Source organism: Paramisgurnus dabryanus, chromosome 7, assembly GCF_030506205.2.
Source record: "Paramisgurnus dabryanus chromosome 7, PD_genome_1.1, whole genome shotgun sequence".
Lineage (NCBI taxonomy): Eukaryota > Metazoa > Chordata > Actinopteri > Cypriniformes > Cobitidae > Paramisgurnus > Paramisgurnus dabryanus.
In genome coordinates this window covers 29,203,446-29,226,637 of record NC_133343.1, presented here as the reverse complement: position 1 = coordinate 29,226,637, position 23,192 = coordinate 29,203,446, and the positions used below count along the sequence as shown (strand labels likewise).

Below are 23,192 nucleotides of genomic sequence, written 5' to 3'. Positions count from 1 at the left end.
TAAAACTATACTACCCTATACTATACTTTATTTTCTAATGACGTGTTCATGATAATTACATGTGGTGTTATTCGGTGATCAGATTGCTGTACTGGTCTGGAAACAGAAGAGACATGAGCAGCATTCCAGCACAGGGAGGAGTGAGAGATAAAATACACAAGAGTAAACAGCAGCAGAGGAAGTGATGGTACCACACCCGCCTGCTTCATCTTATCAATGTGTGGAGATGCTGCTGCGCTCACAGCTACGACGGTTTGTGATGGGATTCAATCAGAGAAGTCATGAAATCAGACACAAATACAGACTAATACTTTATAGTAAAGTATTGATGATCTATAAATAGATACTAAAACAAGAATGAAATGATCTACTATATAGTAATTATCTGCAGTGTTATTTCTTTACATCTTGAGTTTATATACAGCATGTTTAACAAAACACTGGAAAAAATACACCACAAAGTAAAAACTACTTGGTTTTGCAAGTCAATTCAACATACAATTTTAAGTTTTGGCATAAAAAGTTGACATAACTTATAAATTCATTTTGAGATTGTTTAACTTAATTATTTTAAGTAGATGTTGATTTGACAAAAATGCTGCACATGTTTTACAGTGTACTTAATTTATAAACTGTCATGCAGAAATAACATCAGGATTCCTGAACCGCTTTAATAAATATAGTGAATAAATACAAGATGATATATCAATAAAGCAAATCAATGAGACTTTAATGCTTTATTTTACTCTGTTTATGATGTATATTTATTACATGCAGAGATGTTAACATGAACAAAACTTTGTTTACAAGCAATGCAAAATCAGGCTAATGGGCAGAAATCAACCTGTCCCAATGGGATTTTGCATAAGCCATTTTAGACCTTTTTCGATTGAAGAAAACCATTTTACACGTTGACTTAATATATTATCGGCTTATTAAGCATAATGGAAAGCCATGTAAACAGAAACAGCGATGACATCATTGTCTAATATATATGTGGGTGTGTGCATGACATTTACAGGATCATTTATACTCTTTACATCTTTTACGGTCACATTTTAGACACATTTCTGCTTTTAAACTATCAGATGTCGACTGTAAGCACATTATTGTACATAAACCAAAGACTTTCTGGAGTAAAGTGAGGGTAAGACTCATACTTCACACTATGAATTCTGTCATCAGAGCATTAGCAGGCTTTTCACACGAGTAAATAAACGGATTAAAGAAATAAACATCCCCTGCACATTACTGTACAATGAATGATAATGTCAGTGTTTTTAGAGTTTGAGACAGATTTACTGTAAAATGCATGATATAGCAGTGATTTTCACAGTGATATCTTCTGATCCGCAAACTGTAAAATTCACTCAAACCAGATGAAGAAATGAGAGACAAAAAGTAAAGTTTATTTTATTGTTATTAGCAGCAAATGGCTCATATGACAGAATTATGACACTAACCGAGTAAAACGGGTAATAATGCAAAAATAGAGAGCATAAAACATGTCAAGACAAGAAAGAGCATGTTAAGGTGTGTTAAGTAAGGTTACATGAGTTTAACTAAAGTCTACTAACAGGTGTGCATATGTCAGTTCCATCAAACAAATGTAACCGTTTAAGCTAAAATACTATTTTTAATATATCACTATCACACAATTCATATTTGTATACTTTAAAGCATTTTTTCATACAATACACTGCCATAACGGTGATGTATAAAGAAAAGATCATGCAGTGCCTGATCACATCATAGATAATAATCACATGAGAATCACGGCTGGCTCTAAATGAGTCTCTTATCATCAGATTTATACTGGCGTCTCAACCATAACCATTACGCAACAATTCCAAACATTTAATGCCACTCCTAAAATCTTCCAAAACACAGACACACACACACACACACACACACACACACACACACAACACGATTATGGCGTGAGGATATATGGGTGTGTACAGTGTTTCTACACAGGCAGCAAGTGGATTTTACAGAAATGCAATTTCCTTTAATGCAGGGGTTCTCAACATTTTGCTTACGGCCCACCAATGAGGATCACCTTTCTAAACATGATCGTGTCAACGCAGAATAACAGAGAAATGATGCACGGTCCCCTTCATGATATCCCTTTCACAATACTAAAGTCAATAAAGGTAGACCTGGTGGTACCCCTGTAGATGAATGTAGATGCTTCCAATGGAAAAACAAAACCACATTGGTGGCATTTTGAGCAGATGAAAACATTTCATGTGGAAGATGTACAGGTGGACTTAGATTTTAGACTTTATCTTTATTAGTACTCAATGGTACTTGGAAAAGTTAAATCTTTAAAGGCAAATTACAGCCAAAGAAAACATTAAGAGACCGTTTCAAGACAAAATAAAAAATTTTGTTTCATTCTATATTCTATCTACCAACAAAAAACATTTCTGCCACATTCCTTATAAATAATAATGTTTTTATTTGCATTTATTTATTTTAAATTTACTAATTTTCTTTTTTTTAAATCACAAAAAAGATTCAGATTTTGAATAGGATTACTGCAAAGAAAACTAGTTCAAATTCATTTTTAAAAATTTTAGTTACAGTAGAGAATACCCTGTGTGTGTATAAAACTGTGAGGATTTTGCTTTCTTTCAGGGTATCGCACACCGGAGTCGGAGCGCTGCAGACAGCTATTGTAGATGATGCCAGTTTGTGTTTAACATTTCAATGTGGCACAACACAGATGTGCGGTTTGCTACCTCCTTCACATAACGTTACTGCATCTAAATGAACATATCTGACATGACGTTTTGATATTTAAACATAAATGGACTTTTAGATCATGCATCTTAACTGAGCGTTTTTAATTAAAAAATCTGATGTGAATAAAACAAGATTGATCAAATCATTTATCAGAAGTCTACCACTGCCTACTCGACCCAGCAGATGGCGCTCACACCGATTGAGAATCACTGCTTTAATAGAAACACATCCACACACACCTTCAGATATTGAAGATAGAAGTCAGTACATCATCAGTATTAAAGGGATCATGACATGATTTTTACTTTATACCATGAGGTTTAATTCTAATGTTACTGAGCATTACAGGCAAGTTTGAGAAAGAAAAATCTCAGTATACTTAAAGGTGCCATTTGTAATAATTGAGGTAAAAGATTTTTAAAAATTAGTTACACGCATCAAAAGAATGAGAAGAAATAAGGGCAAAGATGTCATTAAAAAAATGACAAGGTATAGGGCTGCAGAAATATCAATCTGAATTAGCATGCTAAATTACTAGCTACAGCCCGACTGGTGTTGTAATACCAGTTTCGACCATGGGAGGCGGTATGCGGGCCACGCACATAACCGCCAGCCAAACTGCAATACACGAATAAGTGGGAGTACAGCCCTACCGCTGCGTCCGAAAACTAAGGCAGCTGACTTGTTGATTTAAGATTTATGAATGCAGCTCAGAGAAATGCAATTCGGACAGCCATGGATTCGGACATGCCTTGATGCCTTCCTGCCGTGCAATAGGGGTTTCGGACGTATTTCAGTTCAGGGAAGAGAGCGGAAGAATGGCTAAAGCAAGAGACATTTACCACTACCACAAACATTTGCTGCAGGGAACAACGCGCTCGGAATCACAAATAAAATATGATAAATAAAGTAACCGAACCAGAGTAAATACTGGCACTGCTTTTCATCGCTGGAGACAACTAATGAACATGAAAGAAATGAGGTTCGACTCCGAAATGACAACTTTTCTTTTCGATTGGTAAGTAAGATGCTGTTAGTATTTCGCTAGAAGTTCACTTATAATAGGCATTGCCATAACCTATGCTCAGCTTGTACATAAACTACGGCTTTGTGCAGTAAATGTGGCTCCATTCACCCGTTATCTACCAAGCTGATGCTAAAATGTAACATTAGCTAAGAAGCTTGAAATGTCTTCGATTATAATGAACACCAAATGGACGCACGAAACGTAGCGGAAAACATTGCAATTTTAATGAGACCGAATGTTTTTTTTGTGACTAATGATAACTTAGTTGCTAATGTAAATCAAACTTGATATATGCTGCTGAATTTGCAGCTGCTAAATTAAAATAGACCAACTCACTTTTCTGGAGGTATACTGCCCCCGTCTGTTTGGCGTGTGGAGTATGAATTGATTTTTTTTGGGGCGGACATGTTAAATGGTCCCTTTAAAACTTGACTACATCTGTGTATCACATAGACTACAGCACTGGTCACAATCCACTGGAAGCAGATGTTTGTTTCTCCACAGCCACTGAATGACATCTCAATATCATCACAACCCTTCAGGTCGATGTCATAGTGGATTCATCCTAAATAATAATAATAACTTTATTTTATAGAGTGCCTTTAAAAGCAACTTCTCAAATACACAAACTAAGCAACACAAACTCAAATAATAAAATAACATCAACAATCAAATGCTAATTTTAAAAAATAAAGAGGATGTTGTTCTGTCAGGTGAGGACTGCTTCTGCCTCTCTGTGACTGAACGACACAGCCAACTATCAGATGATGTAAGAGTAGGTGTTGTTATTTTACTATGGGTCATGTTAAATGAACATTGAACTGTCGCATATCCAGACATTTATTATTTCTGAAGAACATTTACATAAATGCTTTAGATACTGATAAATGAGGACCATACAACATTTTTCTGTGTGTTAATGATTTATTTTAAAAGATCAAGCAATATTTGATTCTTCATGTCATTACCCTTAGGACCCTATTAGATCAGTGTATTCAGATGATTGGGGGTCTTTTAGGCAAAACACCACCGCAACCACACAACTACAGCTACATCCTGACAACCACTAATACATGACATTCTGCACATCTTCATGAAAATATAAAGACTGTACACACATCAAACTTTAGTTAAACTCTCTAGAGATCCTTACAGTTTTAGAACCTACATTTACATTTATGCATTTTGCCAGTCCCTCCAGAAAAACTTGATCATGTGATCGCATGATTTAACACATAATCAGCCAAAGTCTGATTTTCAGCAAAGCATATTTATGCGGGGGTCGCTTTTTTCAAATACGCCGCACTTTCGCAGCATAAATTGCAGATTCCAATGCGCAAAATATGCGGGCTTGCATGATTTCATAATCCCCACATTTTCTTTGCAAAAATCACATACATCTTAGGAGAAAGTTGAAAAATGTTGCATTTACTTTACACAAGCCCAGCCATGTCCCCTGTAGCCACCATGGGTACGTTATGAAGTGATGTGATTATGTGACGTGATATTATTGAAAAGCTGGAAAAGCTGCAAACAGTTTTGCAAGTTCTTGCAATTTCATAGCATAAAACTGCATAAATATCCCGCATATTCCATCACATTTTTTAAGAAAATGTGCCGCAAGATCAAGGATTTTTGCCCGCAACAATCACAAAAAAACTCTATAAGGACTGTTTAGCAGACACTTTAATCCAAAGCGACTTACAGTGCATTATTTGGTATACATTTTTATCAGTATGAGTGAATCCATGACCTTCTGCGCTGCTAACTCAATCCTCTACCACTGAGCTAAACAGGAGCATCATAACCTGACACAATATTCCTGCTCTCTACTGCACATTAAACCTGACTGAATGTTTTGTGCAGCCGGAGCTCGAGGAGGATGACAGGAGTGGGAGCGTTCTGCGGAATGTTCTAGACCGGAATGTTAATGTGAATTCTGATACAGACAGAGGGCCTCAGGACAGCCAATGAGAAGAGACCTAAAGTAGATTCAATGAGCACAAGTGATGGGCACGGCGGGGAAAAGACCAGAGAATGAGCTGTAATTATTCAAAGAGATCATCACCTCATTAACACATCTGAAAACACAAGCGAGTGTATCAGCTAGTTCACATGTTCACTTCTGATGTGTGTTAAAATCATATCATATGTCGAGTGGGAAGATGTTAACTCATCACAGATGGATGAGATGGGAAACACCGGATCTGTCCTCTGCTGAACTAACATGAGTAAAAACATCAGGGTAGATTTACAGTTTCTGCAGATAGCATGATGAAGGGTCTGCACTGGCTCATATTTATAAATATTCATAATGTAATGATTTATATCAACAACACTGTGAGGATTTGAATGCACTTTTAACTCGACTAAAACTAAAACTGAAAACGAATAGAAAATATTCAAAGTTTTCCTGTGAATTCAGCTAACACCTTCAGACCAACAGTGTTTCCTTTCTGTCTGTCAGTATTTCTACACCTCTGTTTACATTCTTGCAAGTAAAAAGATGATTTAACATAAACCACATTTCATTTCAATTTAAAGATAGAATAGTTCAACATTTACGCAAATATTTGGCAATTAAATCCATCAATTGGACATTTGTAAATAAAGTATTTTTTCTCTCAGATGGAAGATAAGGGGCTGGAGATGTTTTCACATTCGAGACAAACACTTGCTGTAGGTGTTAACATCACTTGTATGTGTTATCACCACAGCCGCTACAGAAAGACTTCAACAGCAGGACTTCCTCTTTTACATCCACTGCTGAACAATCTGTGTTCCCCAAAGTGATCTCAATATATCAACCGGTTAAAAACCAGGAAGTGATGTCAGTCAAGATCAAGAAAGCTGATTCTAGTTTGATGATCAATAAACATCAGACCTCAGCACAGGCATATTGTGCTGAAAATACTCTTAAACATCAATAATAATGTAATGATTATAAAAACACATCTGAATAAACAACATCCTCTCATGTGCATCTTTAAATGAGATCGTGTTCATCTTTATACTGTACAGAAGAGCAGGAAATTAAAATTGCTTTGATTTCAGTAAACAGACCAAAACACAGCTGTAACCAAACATAGATCCTCGTTCTGTAAAAAAAAAAACATTTACGGCAATTAAATCTTTTATTTTCCCTTTCTGCCTTCTAAATTCATCACAAATCAATTTGAATAAAAACACTGTCCATAAATATAAACCTGAGTATAAAGCTTTATAGTTTAGTTGACCTCTGTTGAATGATTTTTTTTATCGACTATCTGTTAAAATTTAAGCTAAAGTAAAACAATCAATCTTGCCACAGATGACCAGCAGTGATAGAGATGTGAAATCTAACATCCATTATAGAAAATAATGTCCACAGGCGAGAAGAAACCAAGACAGAAACCTACAGCACGAGATCATAGCCAGACCTACATCATACAGGACAAAATCAGAGAGACACGTCAGCTGTGATTGGACGATTAGAGTCAGTGTGTTTAATTTAACTTGTTATGTTCACAACTGTTGGCGTGACAGACTTGAGGCTTTTGCACATCCTGAAGAAACATATTTTGTGAAGAAGAAACGTATAAATGTTTTGTCTTAGTCATCAATGTCTCTTTCCTGTATGTATCACAGGCTGCAGTCTATAAACATAAAGATGTGTCTGATCTCAGTGTTCCTGCTCTTATTTCAGTTTCAAAAGAAAGAAAAACCCCTCGCTCCTCTTTCATCCTCACATCCTCTTCACCTCTGCATCCCGCCACAAAATCCAGAGCGAGTCCAAGCACTGACAGGATGCTGTTAGCTCATTTAATAAACTACTGCTGGGTGATGTCCATTATTATATTACATATGGTCAATCATACGAGACATCTGCTGCTAACTCAATGAAAACTCTTCATTCTGCTCATTTTAGGCTATAAGCAATATTTTTCAGATCCATTTTTGTTTGACTGGTTTCTTCAGTAATTACAGTATATATATATACGCTTTTATAAAACACTGGATTATTTTTAACCCGGCGCATACATTCAATTACAACCTTCGTTTATCATCCCTTTCTGACCCAACGCTGGGATGAAAATAACTCTGTGTTATTTATAGATTGTATCTCCTGTTGAAATGTTCATACACCACTGTATTCAGTTCTAGTTTCCTTCAGAGATTGAAAGCTATCTTGCTATTGCTATGAAACGGTCTACTCAAAAATACTCAACAGCTGCCATTAATCATCATCATCTCCATAAACATCTGACTTGTGTCAATGTTTGTGTTGATCTTGATCCCCTCATCCATCACACAACTATACGAGACAAGTATTAAATCCAGCTGTTGTTTGTGACTCTGGAGCTTTCTGCAAACAATCAGCCTGACACAAAAACACTGATATGAGCTCTGATTCAGAACCAAAGACTAACAAATAAACTCACCTCTAAAACTACTGCCTGACAAACATGACCTTTACCTGTTTACAAACACTAAACTAGATTTTCTGCATGTATCAAAGGTTTTTAATCAGATGATACTTCTTTACTATAGTATAGTCTATTTAACCTGTTTTTATGGTAAATAGTACATAAGAGCTAAACATTTGACAACAGCCGGTATATGAAAGTGAATGAATCTCTTGAATGAGTAAAAATGAGTTAACAATAGACAAATGTGTGATAAAAGTACTGGACACAAAGTTGAACATATTTAGTCAAAATCACTTTAAGTGTCACTTATTAGTCTGGGTAAAACAGCTCTAACAAGCGGTGTGCCCTGAGATTACACTTCACAGATAATCTGATGGGATTAAAGTGCAGTAAATCTACACTGAAGCACTGCTGCTGTATTATAGATATAACCTCATTCCCACAGCACTTTACTCCCAGAAAATTTCTGTAAAATTTTCAGAGGGCCTCTGTGTGAATACAAACACGTCCTGTAGATGTTCTGGGATCGCTCTCGTAAAGAGGACCTACAGTAGTAACACTGCCGTAACATTCACAGAAAGCATCATGTGTGAACAACAGGCAGAAACAGGAGCGTGCCGTAGTGAGGATGTGCGTGTCATTGAAACAAGAAGTTATGATTCAGCTCTTTGACACAAACACAAATCAACATTCACGATGAGAAACTGGACTGAAGCAGAGATCAGGGAGCTCCTCACTATCAGCACTGAAGCTGAGATCATTCACCAGTGTGACAGAACCGAGCATCACACGCTCCTTATGATCTCTTCATAAACTAAAATGCATGCACATGGTTGGTCAAGAGAAAAATCACGGATAATTATCAAACTTTAGACACGGTGTAAAAAACCTACCAAGTGCAGGACTTTAAATATGTCACGTGTCTTTACTGGATCTTTCTTGTATGTGTGTGTGAATGCATGCACAGATTCCTAAAAATCATTGTCAGTGTGAAAGAACCAAAAATCAAATGATCGCGGACAAATCACGGCCACATTTTCCATGTATTTTCTGTAATCTTTGTGTGAAAAGGGTTTTATTGAGGGAAGTGCTGCTGTATGTGTGGGTGCAGTGCATCTATGTGTTTGTCTGAGTCTTGGACTGGGTTTCCATAAAATGTCATCATTGTTTAATGGTGTTTCTCAGACAATCACTGGAAAGCCGGAGTTCACAGGTTTTACAACAGGAGAAGACCGCAGCTGTCAGTCCATCACTTACCCGCAGAGCATTACTGAGCCATTAAAGACCCCAACCACAGACAAGCAATTTAGTCGTTTCTGTGGTCACCAGCACTTTTACATGACCATAAGAGCATCGGTTCACTTTCAACAGCCTGTTAAAATCGCTGGACAGGGTGACGTGGTTTCATGGGACAATTTTTAACTGGCAGATACACAAATACGTTTTATAAGGTCACTTGCCTTTCAGTGTCTCACCAAACAAACTGTTCACTTTCCATTAATTATTCTGCAATAACCAAAACAAAAATAAGCAATTTAGCTGCATGAAAGGGACATTGTGCACATTAACTGCCATAAGAAGTTGGCGGATTGAAGCCTGGAGTATAGTTCATTTAGTTTCATGTCAAACGCACAACCTTGCAAAGCACAGTTTATAGTTTATTCGACTTGTACGTGTACACAGATGTTTGATGCAAAGACATTTCGCCTACATACCACATAACTATGCATACAAAGTACATAAAGCTAAAGGAATCCAGTGGTGCACGTACAGTGCATGCATCCTAGTCTGATGATAAAATCTGCATTTAGCGTGAACCCTCGCGTATGCATAAAAACTAAACTATATTTGAGGCTTGAGTTGAACCCTGTCAGACATACACAGCTAATTTTAAAGGTAAGACAGATTCAAGCCTGTACAGTCACATTACACCCCATTCGATTACATTACATGCAAAAAGCACAATCTGCCTGAACAGACTTACCTTCATCTGAATCGTTCCTCGCCGACGCCTCCAACAAAGCCACGTTTGCCGAAAACGAAACCCTTTTGCGATTCTCCAACATGTTCCCATGGCTACCATTGCAGCGGCGTTTGTCCGCCTTGCGTTTTTTGGTTTGCATTTCCTTTTCGTAGACGGCCCATCTCTTGAGCTGCTGCGCTCGACGTTTCTGAGCCGCTCGGAGCCGCTCCAGGCTCGGCACCTTGTCCAACTGCTGCAGCTCCGTCAGAAGCTCCAGATGATTGGCCATGTTGGGCTACAGGTGAGTGGTGCGAGCAGAAGAGCGGAGGGGAGGATGATGATGATGTGATAAATCTAGCACGGGCTGCATCTCTCTGACAAACCTCCAGCCTTCATCCTCAACCTGGAGAAATATACAAAGAAACACAGTCACGTGATTTAACATGTATATACTGTGATATAATAATAATAACAACAACAACAATAATAATAATAATAATAATAATAATAGGGCCGCACTGTTGTAAAACGAGTAAAGCTGCTATAACAAAATGCTGCAGGGATGTGAATTATAAAAAGGGGTGCACAGATATATCGGCCGATGATGCTTGCTATGCTTCTTTTAAATTTTATTTTCATCATATACCATTTTAATGAAGGTGATTGTGACAACAGGCTTTGACTTACAAAATATTTTACACTTTGTATAAAACACGGAGATATTTATCACATATGGCCATGGCCATCCATCACAATATTTTTGAGAATTTTGGTGAATATCACCCAGCCCTATTGTCAATATCAGCAGGTGATTTCAGCTGATGTCAGTGTTTATGAGCATCGCTGTTAGGGATCGACCAATATGGATTTTTCAGTGCCAATGCAGATACAGATTTTTGTTTCATCAGCCTTAGCCGATGACCGATACAGGCTGCCGATTTTCTTGAGCGGATATTTGAAGCCGATACTGCTTTTGCTCACTCAATTTACATCATAAAAAAGAACACAATGATGATGTCAAATGTTACAAGTCTCAATTTAAAAAAGTAACATTTATTGAACTTAAAAAAAACTATATTTAACAAATGGTAAAAACAGGTGAGGGTGCTATGGAACCGTCTTTTGATGTTGTCATGGAAAGGTTGGTTGTTTTTAGTCACATGACCTGCAATCGCTTGCGGCTTCCAGCACTCTGTCTGTAAATAATGCCGGAAAAAAAATCGGCGAACATGGCAGCCACATATCGGCCGATGCCGATACACATAAAATTCACAAATATTGGCCCGATATATGCTTTATGTTCCTCTGGACAGAAAATATAAATTAATAGAAGTAAGAGATTAATTATGTTAAAGATTTCTCGAGGAGGTGAAATGCTGGCCGTTTTCTTAAATAAAAGGCTGCATACATCATAAAGACTGTCTTATTTCAGAATATTGACAATTATTAAGTTTACAATTATTTTAAGTTAATGGTAAATTGATGTTATATGTTTATGACTTGCGAATGTAATGCTTAGTTAAATAAACCAGGCTTGATTATTCATCATTATTATGTCATTTTAAAGGTCATCGCTCACTTGGGTCTATTTTATTACCAAAAAATATATCAAATTACTTCATTATTAATTAGCAAAATAATTGTTAGAGACAGTCTTCGATTAGTTCTTTAAAATAAAGTGATTTCAGTTTCCCATTCATATCTTTTATTATTGAGGAGAACCCAAACTCGTGTCTCTTCTCGTAAAGTAAGTGTCTTGTCACACCCCTATAAATAAGCGTGTAAAGATAAATCATCATCACTGTCTGATACTGTGAGTCTCTGTGATGTTTCCTTATATATAAAATATATCAAGATAAACAAGACAGAATCACAAATCACTCACAGTATGAGAAACAGAAAGAGTATAAAAAAAACTTCTGCACATCCAAAAAAAATAATAATGTTAGGTGTACAGTACAGGTGCTGGGCTACAAATAGTCAATGAAAAAACAACAGAAGAAGCCTGCAAACTGATAATCCGCTCCAATATAATGATTTAATGGTGCAATGTTTCGACCATCAGGTCTTTGTCAGACAATATGACATAAAGAGTATCTCAGATAAACTAGTGAGTGTTGAGCAATCTCATGTTCTTCTTCTTCCAGATTATAAAATGAGGTGAAACTATTTTCATTTCACTTATATGAAATACGAAGACAAAAGCCAAGCTATATAAACAGACCAGAATAACAGACAGATTCAGAGGAAAGCAACCAGTAAACAACATTACACCTGAATCATCTCAACATACTAACTCGATCTTTTCAGGTCTTATAATATCTGTGAGATATTGAGATAATTAAGACTTTTATTGAGTTTTACTCAAACAATTTATTGCGACAAGACCACAAAACACACACATGAGCACTACAGACCACAGCAGGCATGACTTCATCTTGTTTTAATGTTGAGACCCATCAGCAGTGTACTGTCAGTATGATTGTGGATTTAAGTCTCAGAGTAATTCATCATTAACAAGAGAGAGATGAGCAGATGAAGTTTCCAGGGCTCATCTCTGCTGCTGCGTAATTTTCCGTGAAGATGGCAAAGCAGACAGGCAACTGTCACATCCTGCCACCATCCACACACACAAACAAACCTAACCACTTCCTGTGCTTATCGCCAATACATCTCAGACCGAAGCTTACAACCTCCAAAGGAGAACATGACACAGAAATCATCAACACCTGACTGACATTACAACAAGAGACCACATGTTTCATAAAAGTGTACAACTGTGAAACATTTGCTAGTATGGAGGTCATCTTTCAGCTAATGCATTTGACAAAACATCTTTAACCAGATGAACACATTTACAGTCATTCACTTCCTGAGAAACTGATGAGTCACACTGCACTCACTCATGTGGTCCAATGAAATGCTCTGTAGAATAAGAACGCCCCGCCCCCTAATACTGCTGATTATAAATAACAAGAAGCAAATCGCAGAACTGTTTCTTTTCTTTCTAAAACAAAGGACAAAACAAGGGCTGTGACGTGGCAGTATTTTACCACCGCGAGTAATAAATCAATTCACAGCAGTGGTTATATGCATGCATAGGTTCAATGATACATATAGGCTAGAAATAAAATATTAAAACGTAAACCAGCATCAGATATTAATTTCTTAAAGGTTCTCTAAGCGAAATCACGCGTTTTAGGCCATAAAACAGAATTTTGTTTCATACAGTAAACATCTCCTCAATATCTGCTAGCTGCCTGTCCCCTGAACACACTATAAAAAACGCAGTCTCTATAGACAGCCCAGGCTCCACAAACTGCAACAAAAACAAAGTGGCCAAACCTACCACCAGGAAACATAAAGTGTTCCAGCCAATAAACGACAAGAAGGATTTGGGAGTGGGGTTGGCCGCATTTATGACTCTTTCAGAAATACCAGAAGGGAGGGGGAAGAGTTAGCTACGCTCCGTTTTGTTTGACAACACTTCAAACGTCAACAAGAAGTGACATCACACAGATTCGCTTAGAGCGCCTTTAACAAACTTGCATGTTTATAGGCACAGATTTCTTGGGTGCTCGTCACAACGGCAAACAGCTCTTAGATTACTTAGAAACGGCAGACGCTCTCTAAACACCAAGTGCTTGAAAAAAGGAGGAAAGCAGCATGGTCACATTTTCCGCATGGTTTTAGACGCAAAATGTAAATTCATCAGAGAGATCTGCCAATCAGAGGCTTCCGAATTTTAAAAGTGTTTTGAATTAAAATTGAGCATTTGTGCTAGGCCATTTCGATGTCTCACAGGATCGGCGTCTATGTGCACCTTATTGTAGCATTTCCATCCGTGAAACAACACATGGTTCAAGTGAGGAGTCTTTTGGGGTTATAATGTTTCCAGCTGCACTAAAAACACTTTCTGATGGTGTACTGGTGGTGGGGTAGATTGATACTTTTTACAACCATGACCAAGAGAGAATATCCTGCCTCATTGTCCAGCGGTGGTGCTGTGGTTATGACAACCATCACAGCCCTGGACAAAACCCTTTGTCATGGCCAAACATACTGTACTGTACCATACAAACTAAATACACATAAAACAACCCCCCACACACATACACACACACACACACACACACACACACACACACACACACAGAGTAACACATGCACACAGTAACACACACACAGTTACACACGCACTCCAGCTGGGTCACACAAACCACAGATAGGAGAACATGTGGCCAGTTTAAACAAAGACAGAAATAACTTACAAAAATAAAACAGAACTCCACCAAGAGTCTCGTAGAGTTTTATGTTCCTCTGACATGATCACAACCAACTTCAGTGAGCATTTTATAGACACATTACATTAATGTACAGCTTAACCTCACTGCAAAATATCTTTATAAAAAAGTAAGTCACATTCATTCATTTATTCAACCACAGATCATTGAAAGTAGATCGATTTTACTATGAGATTATAAATGAAATGATGATCTATTTGATATCAAATCAGACACACAGGCATTCTGCTTATTGAATATTTACAAGTGGTTCAATCCTCTCTGACCTCCATCATACACAGATGAGCAACAAAGCATCTTCAGCACAAACCCTGTGAACTGCTGTCACTTTAATACAAAGACTGTACGCTGTAAATGTCAATGGTGTTGGGTCAGCACAGGTTAATCGACAGCTACACAAAATACAGAAGAGACAACAACACAAGTGATGATGTTTAGAAACAGCACATACTGCTTCAACTGACACAAATACACAAACACAAGAGTCATGAAGCATCACTGATCAAATAAGACCAGAACAATTACATTACCTGACACACACACACACACACACAAACAGAGAGAGAGAGAGAGAGAGAGAGACCTGTGTCACCTGAAACAACTTAATAAAGAAATGTTACATCTCGCCCGGGTCAGAGAATTCCCTCGAGGAAACTAAAGAAGCAGGACAGGCTTCATTAACACAACATTAATAGAGAGAGAGAGAGAGAGAGAGAGAGAGAGAGAGAGACTTAGTTTTAATCCTGACAGTTAAAGGTGCAGTAGAATGCAAAACTGTATTTATGTAGGCATAGATGAATAATAAGAGATGTGTACACGATAATTAAATATCATGATCCTCAAACAAGATTGTTTCCTCCTTCTTACGTAAACCTCCTGCATGTAAAAGACCGCTGGAAAACCAACCAATCTCAACATAACACCAACTGTGATGTTACAGTCAAGATGTACACCACAACAATAAATTAAGTACAATGTTGTTACAATCATAAAAACAAAGTGACTGCTGAGTTAGCGCTATATGCTAGTTAATGCTATATGCTAGTTGATGCTATATGCTAGCTGATGCTATATGCTAGTTGATGCTATATGCTAGTTACCGCTATACAGTATACTAGTTAATGCTACATGTTAGTTAATGCTACATGCTAGCGTTTATTCTATAGTTCTACTATTGACGTTACAGTTATGTTTTGCAGGTCCATACTGAAAAAAACTAAAACTTGCCTCCCAAAAACTTCCATTAACAATTTCGTAATATTTAAGTATCGACAAATCGAATCAAATCAAATGGAAAAGTTTGATGTATCGGCAAACATCGCATGTCAGGCAGAGATAATCAATACTGTATGGAAACGCAATGAACTGTTCGATTTACACCCCTAAAACATACGGTGTGTGCATGCATATCCAACATACCACACAACACAACTAAGTTAATGATTGTTTTATAAACAACTGTTATACTACACACTGAAGCAGCACTACAACAAATTCCTACAGGAGACCCCTGCGCATACCACTGCTGAAATAAATAAGTTAGGATTTAAACTGAGAAACGACCTCTGACCCCTTCACAGCACACACTGTGACCTCTTCACATGTTAGCAATAAAAGAGCTAAAATCATTAACACCCCTAAAATACCATACATCTACTTAAAATATAAACAGACATGTCACCTTAAACTGAAAAATCTGTGGATTTAAAACAGATTGGAGAAATAAACTAAAACCTGACACGCCCTGATTCAATCCACACTTTCAAGATCACAACAAGTAGGACAAGAAATCCAGCCTGGATACAACAACCTTCAAGGACATGAGAGAGAACGAGAGAGAGAGAGAGAGAGAGAGAGAGAGAGTGAATGAGTGAGTGTGTATGTGTGTAGGTGACTGAAGTGTTAGTTCAAGCACTTTTTGGGTCAAGTCTCCCCAGCTAGCAGCCCAAATCAGGCCAGCTATAGAAAGCACACATGAAGAAACACAAGCAAGAGCAGAGATGACATCTTTATCTCATCAGGTGAGGTGACAGTTAACTATGGATTACCACAACTGAAAGTAAACAGAGATTAATAGTGATTAGTCAAACAAGTAATTCAACTGTAAATGATGAAATCAGGTTAATGAAATAAAGTTGGTGATCCTCACATGCTGTGTTTCAGGAAAGGGTTGCATACTTTACCTATTTCAGGCCGTTCTGATGACCACAGCCGTATGTCACACTGTGTTGTGACATCACCAAACCCCTTCATTTTGGAAAAAAAATATTTTTGTGCGACCACGCCATGCCCTTCACAGCTAAACTATTGTTTCTACTGTGACATGGCTTACAGTCACCACACAAAACACACACAGTTTAACAAAAACCACCACACTTTTACAGTCTATTGTGTTTGTGAGTCTTGTTTAGGGTGTTGGCTGAATTTTATGATAGATTATGGCCAAGATGCACACAGAAAAATAAGACATTGAATATAAATGCAAATCTCTTTAGCTGAAATCCTGATGCACTCTTTACTGCGGTGAGAAACATTAGTGCTGCTTTGCTTTTAAGACTGAACCTGCTGTATAAGGACTAAAAACCATCTGGATGGAGGTTTGCTTCAATCTCTCCTAGTAAATCAAAGGTAATGTGGTTGTGTCTATATTGTTTCCGTTAAGCATCATGCTGGCACAATGAATGCATTTCCAATCACTGTCATACTTTATTACTGGTGATTGAAGTCCCGTTGATGGTCGACTCACTGGTGTCCTGTCTGAAGTCAAACCCTGACTATGATCCTGTCACTCTTGACACAACCTCATTCTCCATAACAATTTCCCACAACCCCCTAACCCCGGTTGTTATCTCATCCCAACTTCTTCTAAATGTCAAATTAAATTGAAGACACGGCGGGTGATTCTCTCTAGATTTAAAGCTAATTAAAGGACGCGGGCGAGAGCGATCGGTCTCTATTCTGCTCCTGAGGTAAAGGAGATAATTGTTCTTTTTTTTGGCTGCATTTAAAGATCAAGCTTTAGAGAAATGATTGGACAGATCTACAGAGGAAAATAGTGGTTTTAAAACTACAGCAGATGAAACGCCAGTGAATCTGATCCTGCAGAGGCCATAAACGAATGAAAAATATCATATTGATATGCACGTGAATTATGCATGCAAGCTGGCTGCTGAGATGTCGCATCTGCCATTGCGCTGAATAATGAGGTCACTGTATAAGTGTAAAGTACACACACATACCCCTACACTGGTGCAAAACTGCTGCCGTGCAAACAGAGAGCAATGCTTAGTTTCCTGACCTGTCAGACACACACACACACACACACACATAGAGCAGCTGAGCTGATGCAGGACTGGTACAGGACGGTACGAGGGAGGTTATGGGTCTGCTGGAGCACCCAAAATAAATCACACACATATCAAATACAACTTAAACTCTGTGGAAAGAGGAAACACACACGCATGCATACAGGTAGATAAAATATAAACAACCCTCCACAGATGGTAAACTGGGAGGTGGTTACTATCTATTTCATATCAAGACCAAAGTTCCGGTTAGAGAAAGTGTGTAGGTGACTGAAGTGTTAGTTCAAGCACAGAGAGAGAGAGAGAGAGAGAGAGAGAGAGAGAGAGCTTGTTTTAGTCTGATGATTGATAGTGAAACCAAACTCAGTACTCATGGGGATTTTTCAACATGTCTCTCATTATATTTGACTTGTTTCGGACATAACATGATCGTGAAAAAATTCAGATGTACCCTTAATGGACGAGCCGGGACACTTCCTGTAAAGCAGGGGTGGGGAACCCTGGTCCTGGAGGGCCACTATCCTGCAGAGTTTAGTTTCAACCCTAATTAAACACACCTGAAAAATCTAATTGAAGTCTTCAGGATAACCTGGAAATAAAATTCAGGTGTGTTTGGTTAGGGTTGAAACTAAACTCTGCAGGACGGTGGCCCTCCAGGACCCAGGGTTCCCTACTCCTGCTGTAAAGCATGTTTATAGCATAGTAAACATGTCATTATACACCATTCATAACCACATTAACCAACCCACACACACAAACTTCAAAAATATATGCCTTCATTAACATTATTTAAATAAACAAATATTCGAAAACTCAATACATCTTCATATTTTTTTATGAGCTCACATATTATATTACTGAAAAATGCCCATCCCTTATTTAAAGGACTGGAGTCAGTTATTCCTCGCTCCAGTGGTTATTTTAAGATATTTGACAGCTTAGGTGTGCGGTTATCAAAAACAATTATGCATACTGTGGAACATTGCTCAACCAATCAGAATAAAGCATTCAAAATACATAATATAAGACAATACATTGTTCAAAATGCTGACAAGCAATACACAATAAATTTTTAGCTACAATAGTCTCAATCAATATTTAGAGATAGTACATGAAATGGAAGTATTTCCCCGTGGTGAGTCTGACGTAGATCCGGGTGAAACAACTTCTGAAATGAATTTGTCTATCGAGAATTGATTGGATTGAAAGTTGGGTCATGTTGCTATTTGCTAATTACTGCAATCTTTAAGTAAAGAGAGATCGTTTCCAGAAGGGGAGGAGATCTGCTTTTTTGATTAAAGATTATGAGGGCACATGATTTTTTTTAAATAATAAAGCTCACAGTAAAGAAATTCCACAATATTCATACAAAAATTACAGTTTTTAATTTCCATTTCATTTCGACTTTAAGCATCTGTATCAGAATGTAACAAAGCAGCAGAAGTCCAATATAAGAAGCCCATATGTAACAAATATTTAAAGAGATAAACCTTGCTGCCGTACCATGAGTGCAGCAGGTGCAATGATATTACGCAGTGCCTGAAAATAGTCACCTTAGTAACTTTCAAGCTGGGGACCATTTTCGGGCATTGTTAGACCTATGGTATGGCAGCAACATCCTTGATTATAACGCCAAAATGAGAGTAGAGTTCCTAGCCATATCTGCCTAGAAAATCACTTTATTTTTATCATTTGAATTTTCTGTCGTTCTTATTAAACAATCACAGAAGAGTCAAGTTTTAAACAGAAAAAATATCGAAACTCTTTGGTTATTTTTGAGCGCGATGCTAATGGTCTAATCAGATTTAATGAATTATGCTAAGCTATGCTAAAAGTGGTAGCCCCAGACCCAGAGATCGGCTGAATGGATTCCAAAACGGTAAAACTCAATTGTTTAACTCTAGGGGAGCTCAAAAATAAGCCTATTTTCAAAAAGTGAAGTGTTATTTTAAAATCAAAATTCATAATATCTCTAACCTGCTTATAACAACAAGTCATCCATCTACAAATGATCAAACGAAGTCCAAAAAAAGTGTTTTACATTTTACAGGCAAGTTAATCCAGAAATTACACTTCAGCTTTAAATGAAGATTTCGACCTTAAAACAACTGATCAAATAGCACACCAGCACTAACATAACTACATACTGTTGTTAATCTTTTTAACTATTGAGGTTTTTATTGTGATCTCGACTGTAGATGATGCAATGATGTGCCCAACATGTGTTACTCATCACACATGAGTGTTAGTTCTGATTTAACATCTTATGTATGTCAAACACATGTTTGATTTTTTTTTTTACGGCAACAAGAGGTTTAAAACACCAATCTGCTCAATACATGCAACAGTTTGTTCTATGAGGATTTGTGTGTGTTGGCTCATGTTCACATAACAACAATGCAAGGAAAAGTCTTCAAGCAAACCACTGCGGCACCAGCAGCTTCCTACCGTTACTGGCCTGTCTGTGAGGTCATTTCCTGTACAGGATGTTACACTGTATCTGATTGGATGAGTGTCCTCATTACTAAACAGAACCTCACATGGAGAAGCGACGCATGTAAACACGCACATAGGCAACTATCAATGTTAGTAACTCAATGTCTCTCTGTCTCATACAAGTTGCTGTGCTCCCATTGAATCTCCTCTAATACAACATTCATGACACTGCCAGAACTTTATATTTTGAGCTTTTAAAGATTCATTGGCAATATATGGGCCACCGATGAGGTTAGTGCACAAGGGAAAATCTTGGCAAACAAAAACCATACTGCTTTGAGAAAAAAAACTAGACAGACACACACACACACACACACACACACACACAGTGTCTCTTAATCTGATCCACCCAATGTTAAGCTGTAAATCGTGGAGTAAACAGGTCCAGATTAAAGCAGAACATTGTAAACTCTGGTTAGCATTACACTGAACGCCTCCGCAGACAAACACTACTTATGGATTTCACAGCAGCGGGTGTTTGTAAAAATCCTGGGACGAGAAAACAGTTTCTGATGTTAATCATCATGTGCCAAACATATATTGGGGCAGCTTCCCGGACAGGGCTTATCATAGTCCCAGACTAAAATGCATGTTTGAGCGGCCTTCATTTAAAAACACGTTGCACTTAACATTTATAAGTGTCATTGTTTTGTCTCAAGATTTGTTTTTTTGTAAGGTATTTTTGTAAAAACGACATACATATCCTAATAAAAATAAGGCCTAGTCCTGGATTAATAATGTGTCAAAAATGTGTCCCGGAAACAACCCCTTAAAATCATAAATAAAGGACATCAGTATTTTCCAACATCTCTCAGTACTCTTACTGTTAATATTACATTAGAAACAATTTCATCTTCAATACTTTTATAAACAGAAAAGTCCTCACACAGTACGAGGCACAAACCAGTGCATATAAACAGCAGTAAACAAACACAGGCCACAGTTCCGACAAAAATAAACAAAGAGCATCATCACAGGATTACAAAAGATTTCACAGCTATTTACATAAAGCAAAGTAATGACAGAGTGAAAACCAGCTAACAATTTAAATTAAAAGGATAATGTCTGTCAGCGGCACAGAGGGAAATTTATCTGAAACATGCCAGACAACGGTGCAGGTAGACATGAATCAGACAGACAGACAGACAGACAGATTCCTCCTGCAGTGACACAGGGGTGTGGATGTTTAACACACACAGATCTATGAATACTTCATCAAGTGTTTAAAGGTCACAAAAAGCCACTGTTCAGTTCATTAGGTGACAATCTAAGAACTCAATTCAACTCAACAGCATCTGTTTAATCTGGACCAGATCAATACTACATCTGCTTAATCTTATCATAACTGTAATCTGACAGATTACTCATCCATTTATTACATTACTAAATACAGAAATAAGTCAAATAGTTAGGGTTATAGCCCTTAAAGCACAAATATAACAAACATCAATCAGAACTTCTTTTAATGGTTAGGCCTATTTGTTTGGATGGAGATCAATTAAGCAAATTTTTAATAAATGCTTTTCACAGATATATGATGATTTTATTACACGTCACATCAATACTGTGTGAAGTTTTAACTTAACTAAACTTAAAAGGTGACATAATGGTATAAAAGTGATTACCAGATATGGATTAATATGTTGCATATTCATTAATGCTATTTTTTGCATTTAAACTGTTAAATTTGGTACTCTTTGCAACTTCTAACACTAACCGGGTTCGTACATTTACAAACCACTGCCATCTGCGGAGAGTCCAGGTGCACATGAAACAATTGATGTGTCGTGCAAATAAGAGGTAAAACCCGGTCACGGCGCCCTGTGGCACCCCCTGCAAAATGCCACCCTGAGCAGCTGCTCATGTTAGAAAATAATTTATATGATTGGAAATATTTGTATCTTTTTAGTCATTTTGCAGAGTGTGAATATGATGTTGAAGTGGACTAAAATCTAGAAGCAAAATCTTCACTTTCATTGAAGTTGTTTTTTAAATAAATTCAAAGGCATCTTTGTAAAAGCATCACTTATTCTGTATGTAATTATGTGTTGAGCCATTTAAAAAAGACAGTGTTTGTTTCATTTCATGACAAAGTAACTTAGACACAAGGTTTCAATCCGACAGACTGACAATGACAGACATAACTGTTATATCGATATCTTCTTTAGAGAAAATAAATACAGAAACACGTAAAGATACCGCGGTTAAACAGCTGACAAGTCCATTTAAATCAACAACTTCATTAATCGAGTAGCGGAAAATTCACTTAAACCCTAAATCAATGACAGTTTAATAACAATAACATTAAAACACTATCAAGAACACGATAGAGAAGAAGAAAAACAAAACTACTGCAACGATCGCACAGGTTGACGTGAAAAAGCGACGTGATGCGCGTGCATAGAAATAAATAACGGCCGCATTCCACAGAGTCAATGAGCTCGCGCTGACAGACACACAAACAAACACACAAACAGAGAGAACACAGCTCGTAATCAGATCAATAGAGTCAGACAACATCAGACTCACTGTGACCCAACCGGACCCGAAACTCCAGCCGATGCGACTCTGTGTGGAAATGCCGCATTAACAACACGAGCAAACCGAGTCGTTTAACGGACACACACGCGTTCAGAAAGTTGGTGAGGAGCGAGAGGAGACGGCTGAAGATCCTCCTCCTCCTCCTCCTCCTCCTCCTCCTCTCTCCGTGTCTGACTGTGACTCCGACAGAGCGCACACACTGATAATCCCGCTAAAATCAATTATAACTGCAGTATACCCGATGACGTGAACGTGCATACTCACCGCGCGGTTAACGCCGTTATAGTCCACCCGTTAATCCCGGGAAAGTGTCGTGATGCGTCGCGTGCGTAAAGTGAAGGAGCTCGAGCTTCAGTGTGACGTCACTACTCCCGGGCGGGGCCACGCGCTCTGCAG

At 37.7% G+C, this 23,192-nt stretch overlaps 1 protein-coding gene across 3 annotated transcripts in view; it reads right to left on the bottom strand.

The window, feature by feature from the left end:
* ppp1r16b (protein phosphatase 1, regulatory subunit 16B) overlaps positions 1–23,192 on the bottom strand; it is a 31,895-nt gene extending 8,703 nt beyond the window's left edge. For 2 of the 3 annotated variants that reach the window (XR_012336988.1, XM_065272410.2), the window contains exons 1-2: positions 22,785–22,936; positions 10,172–10,553 (exon numbers count right to left, since the gene is read on the bottom strand). Coding sequence is in view for 2 of the 3 variants with exons in the window: in XM_065272410.2 (XP_065128482.1) it covers positions 10,172–10,439 (268 nt within the window). In the remaining variant the exon portion in view is untranslated. Of the gene's footprint in view, positions 1–10,171; positions 10,554–22,784; positions 22,937–23,060 lie in introns of those variants that run through there. The other variant, XM_065272409.1, reaches the window with a different exon arrangement.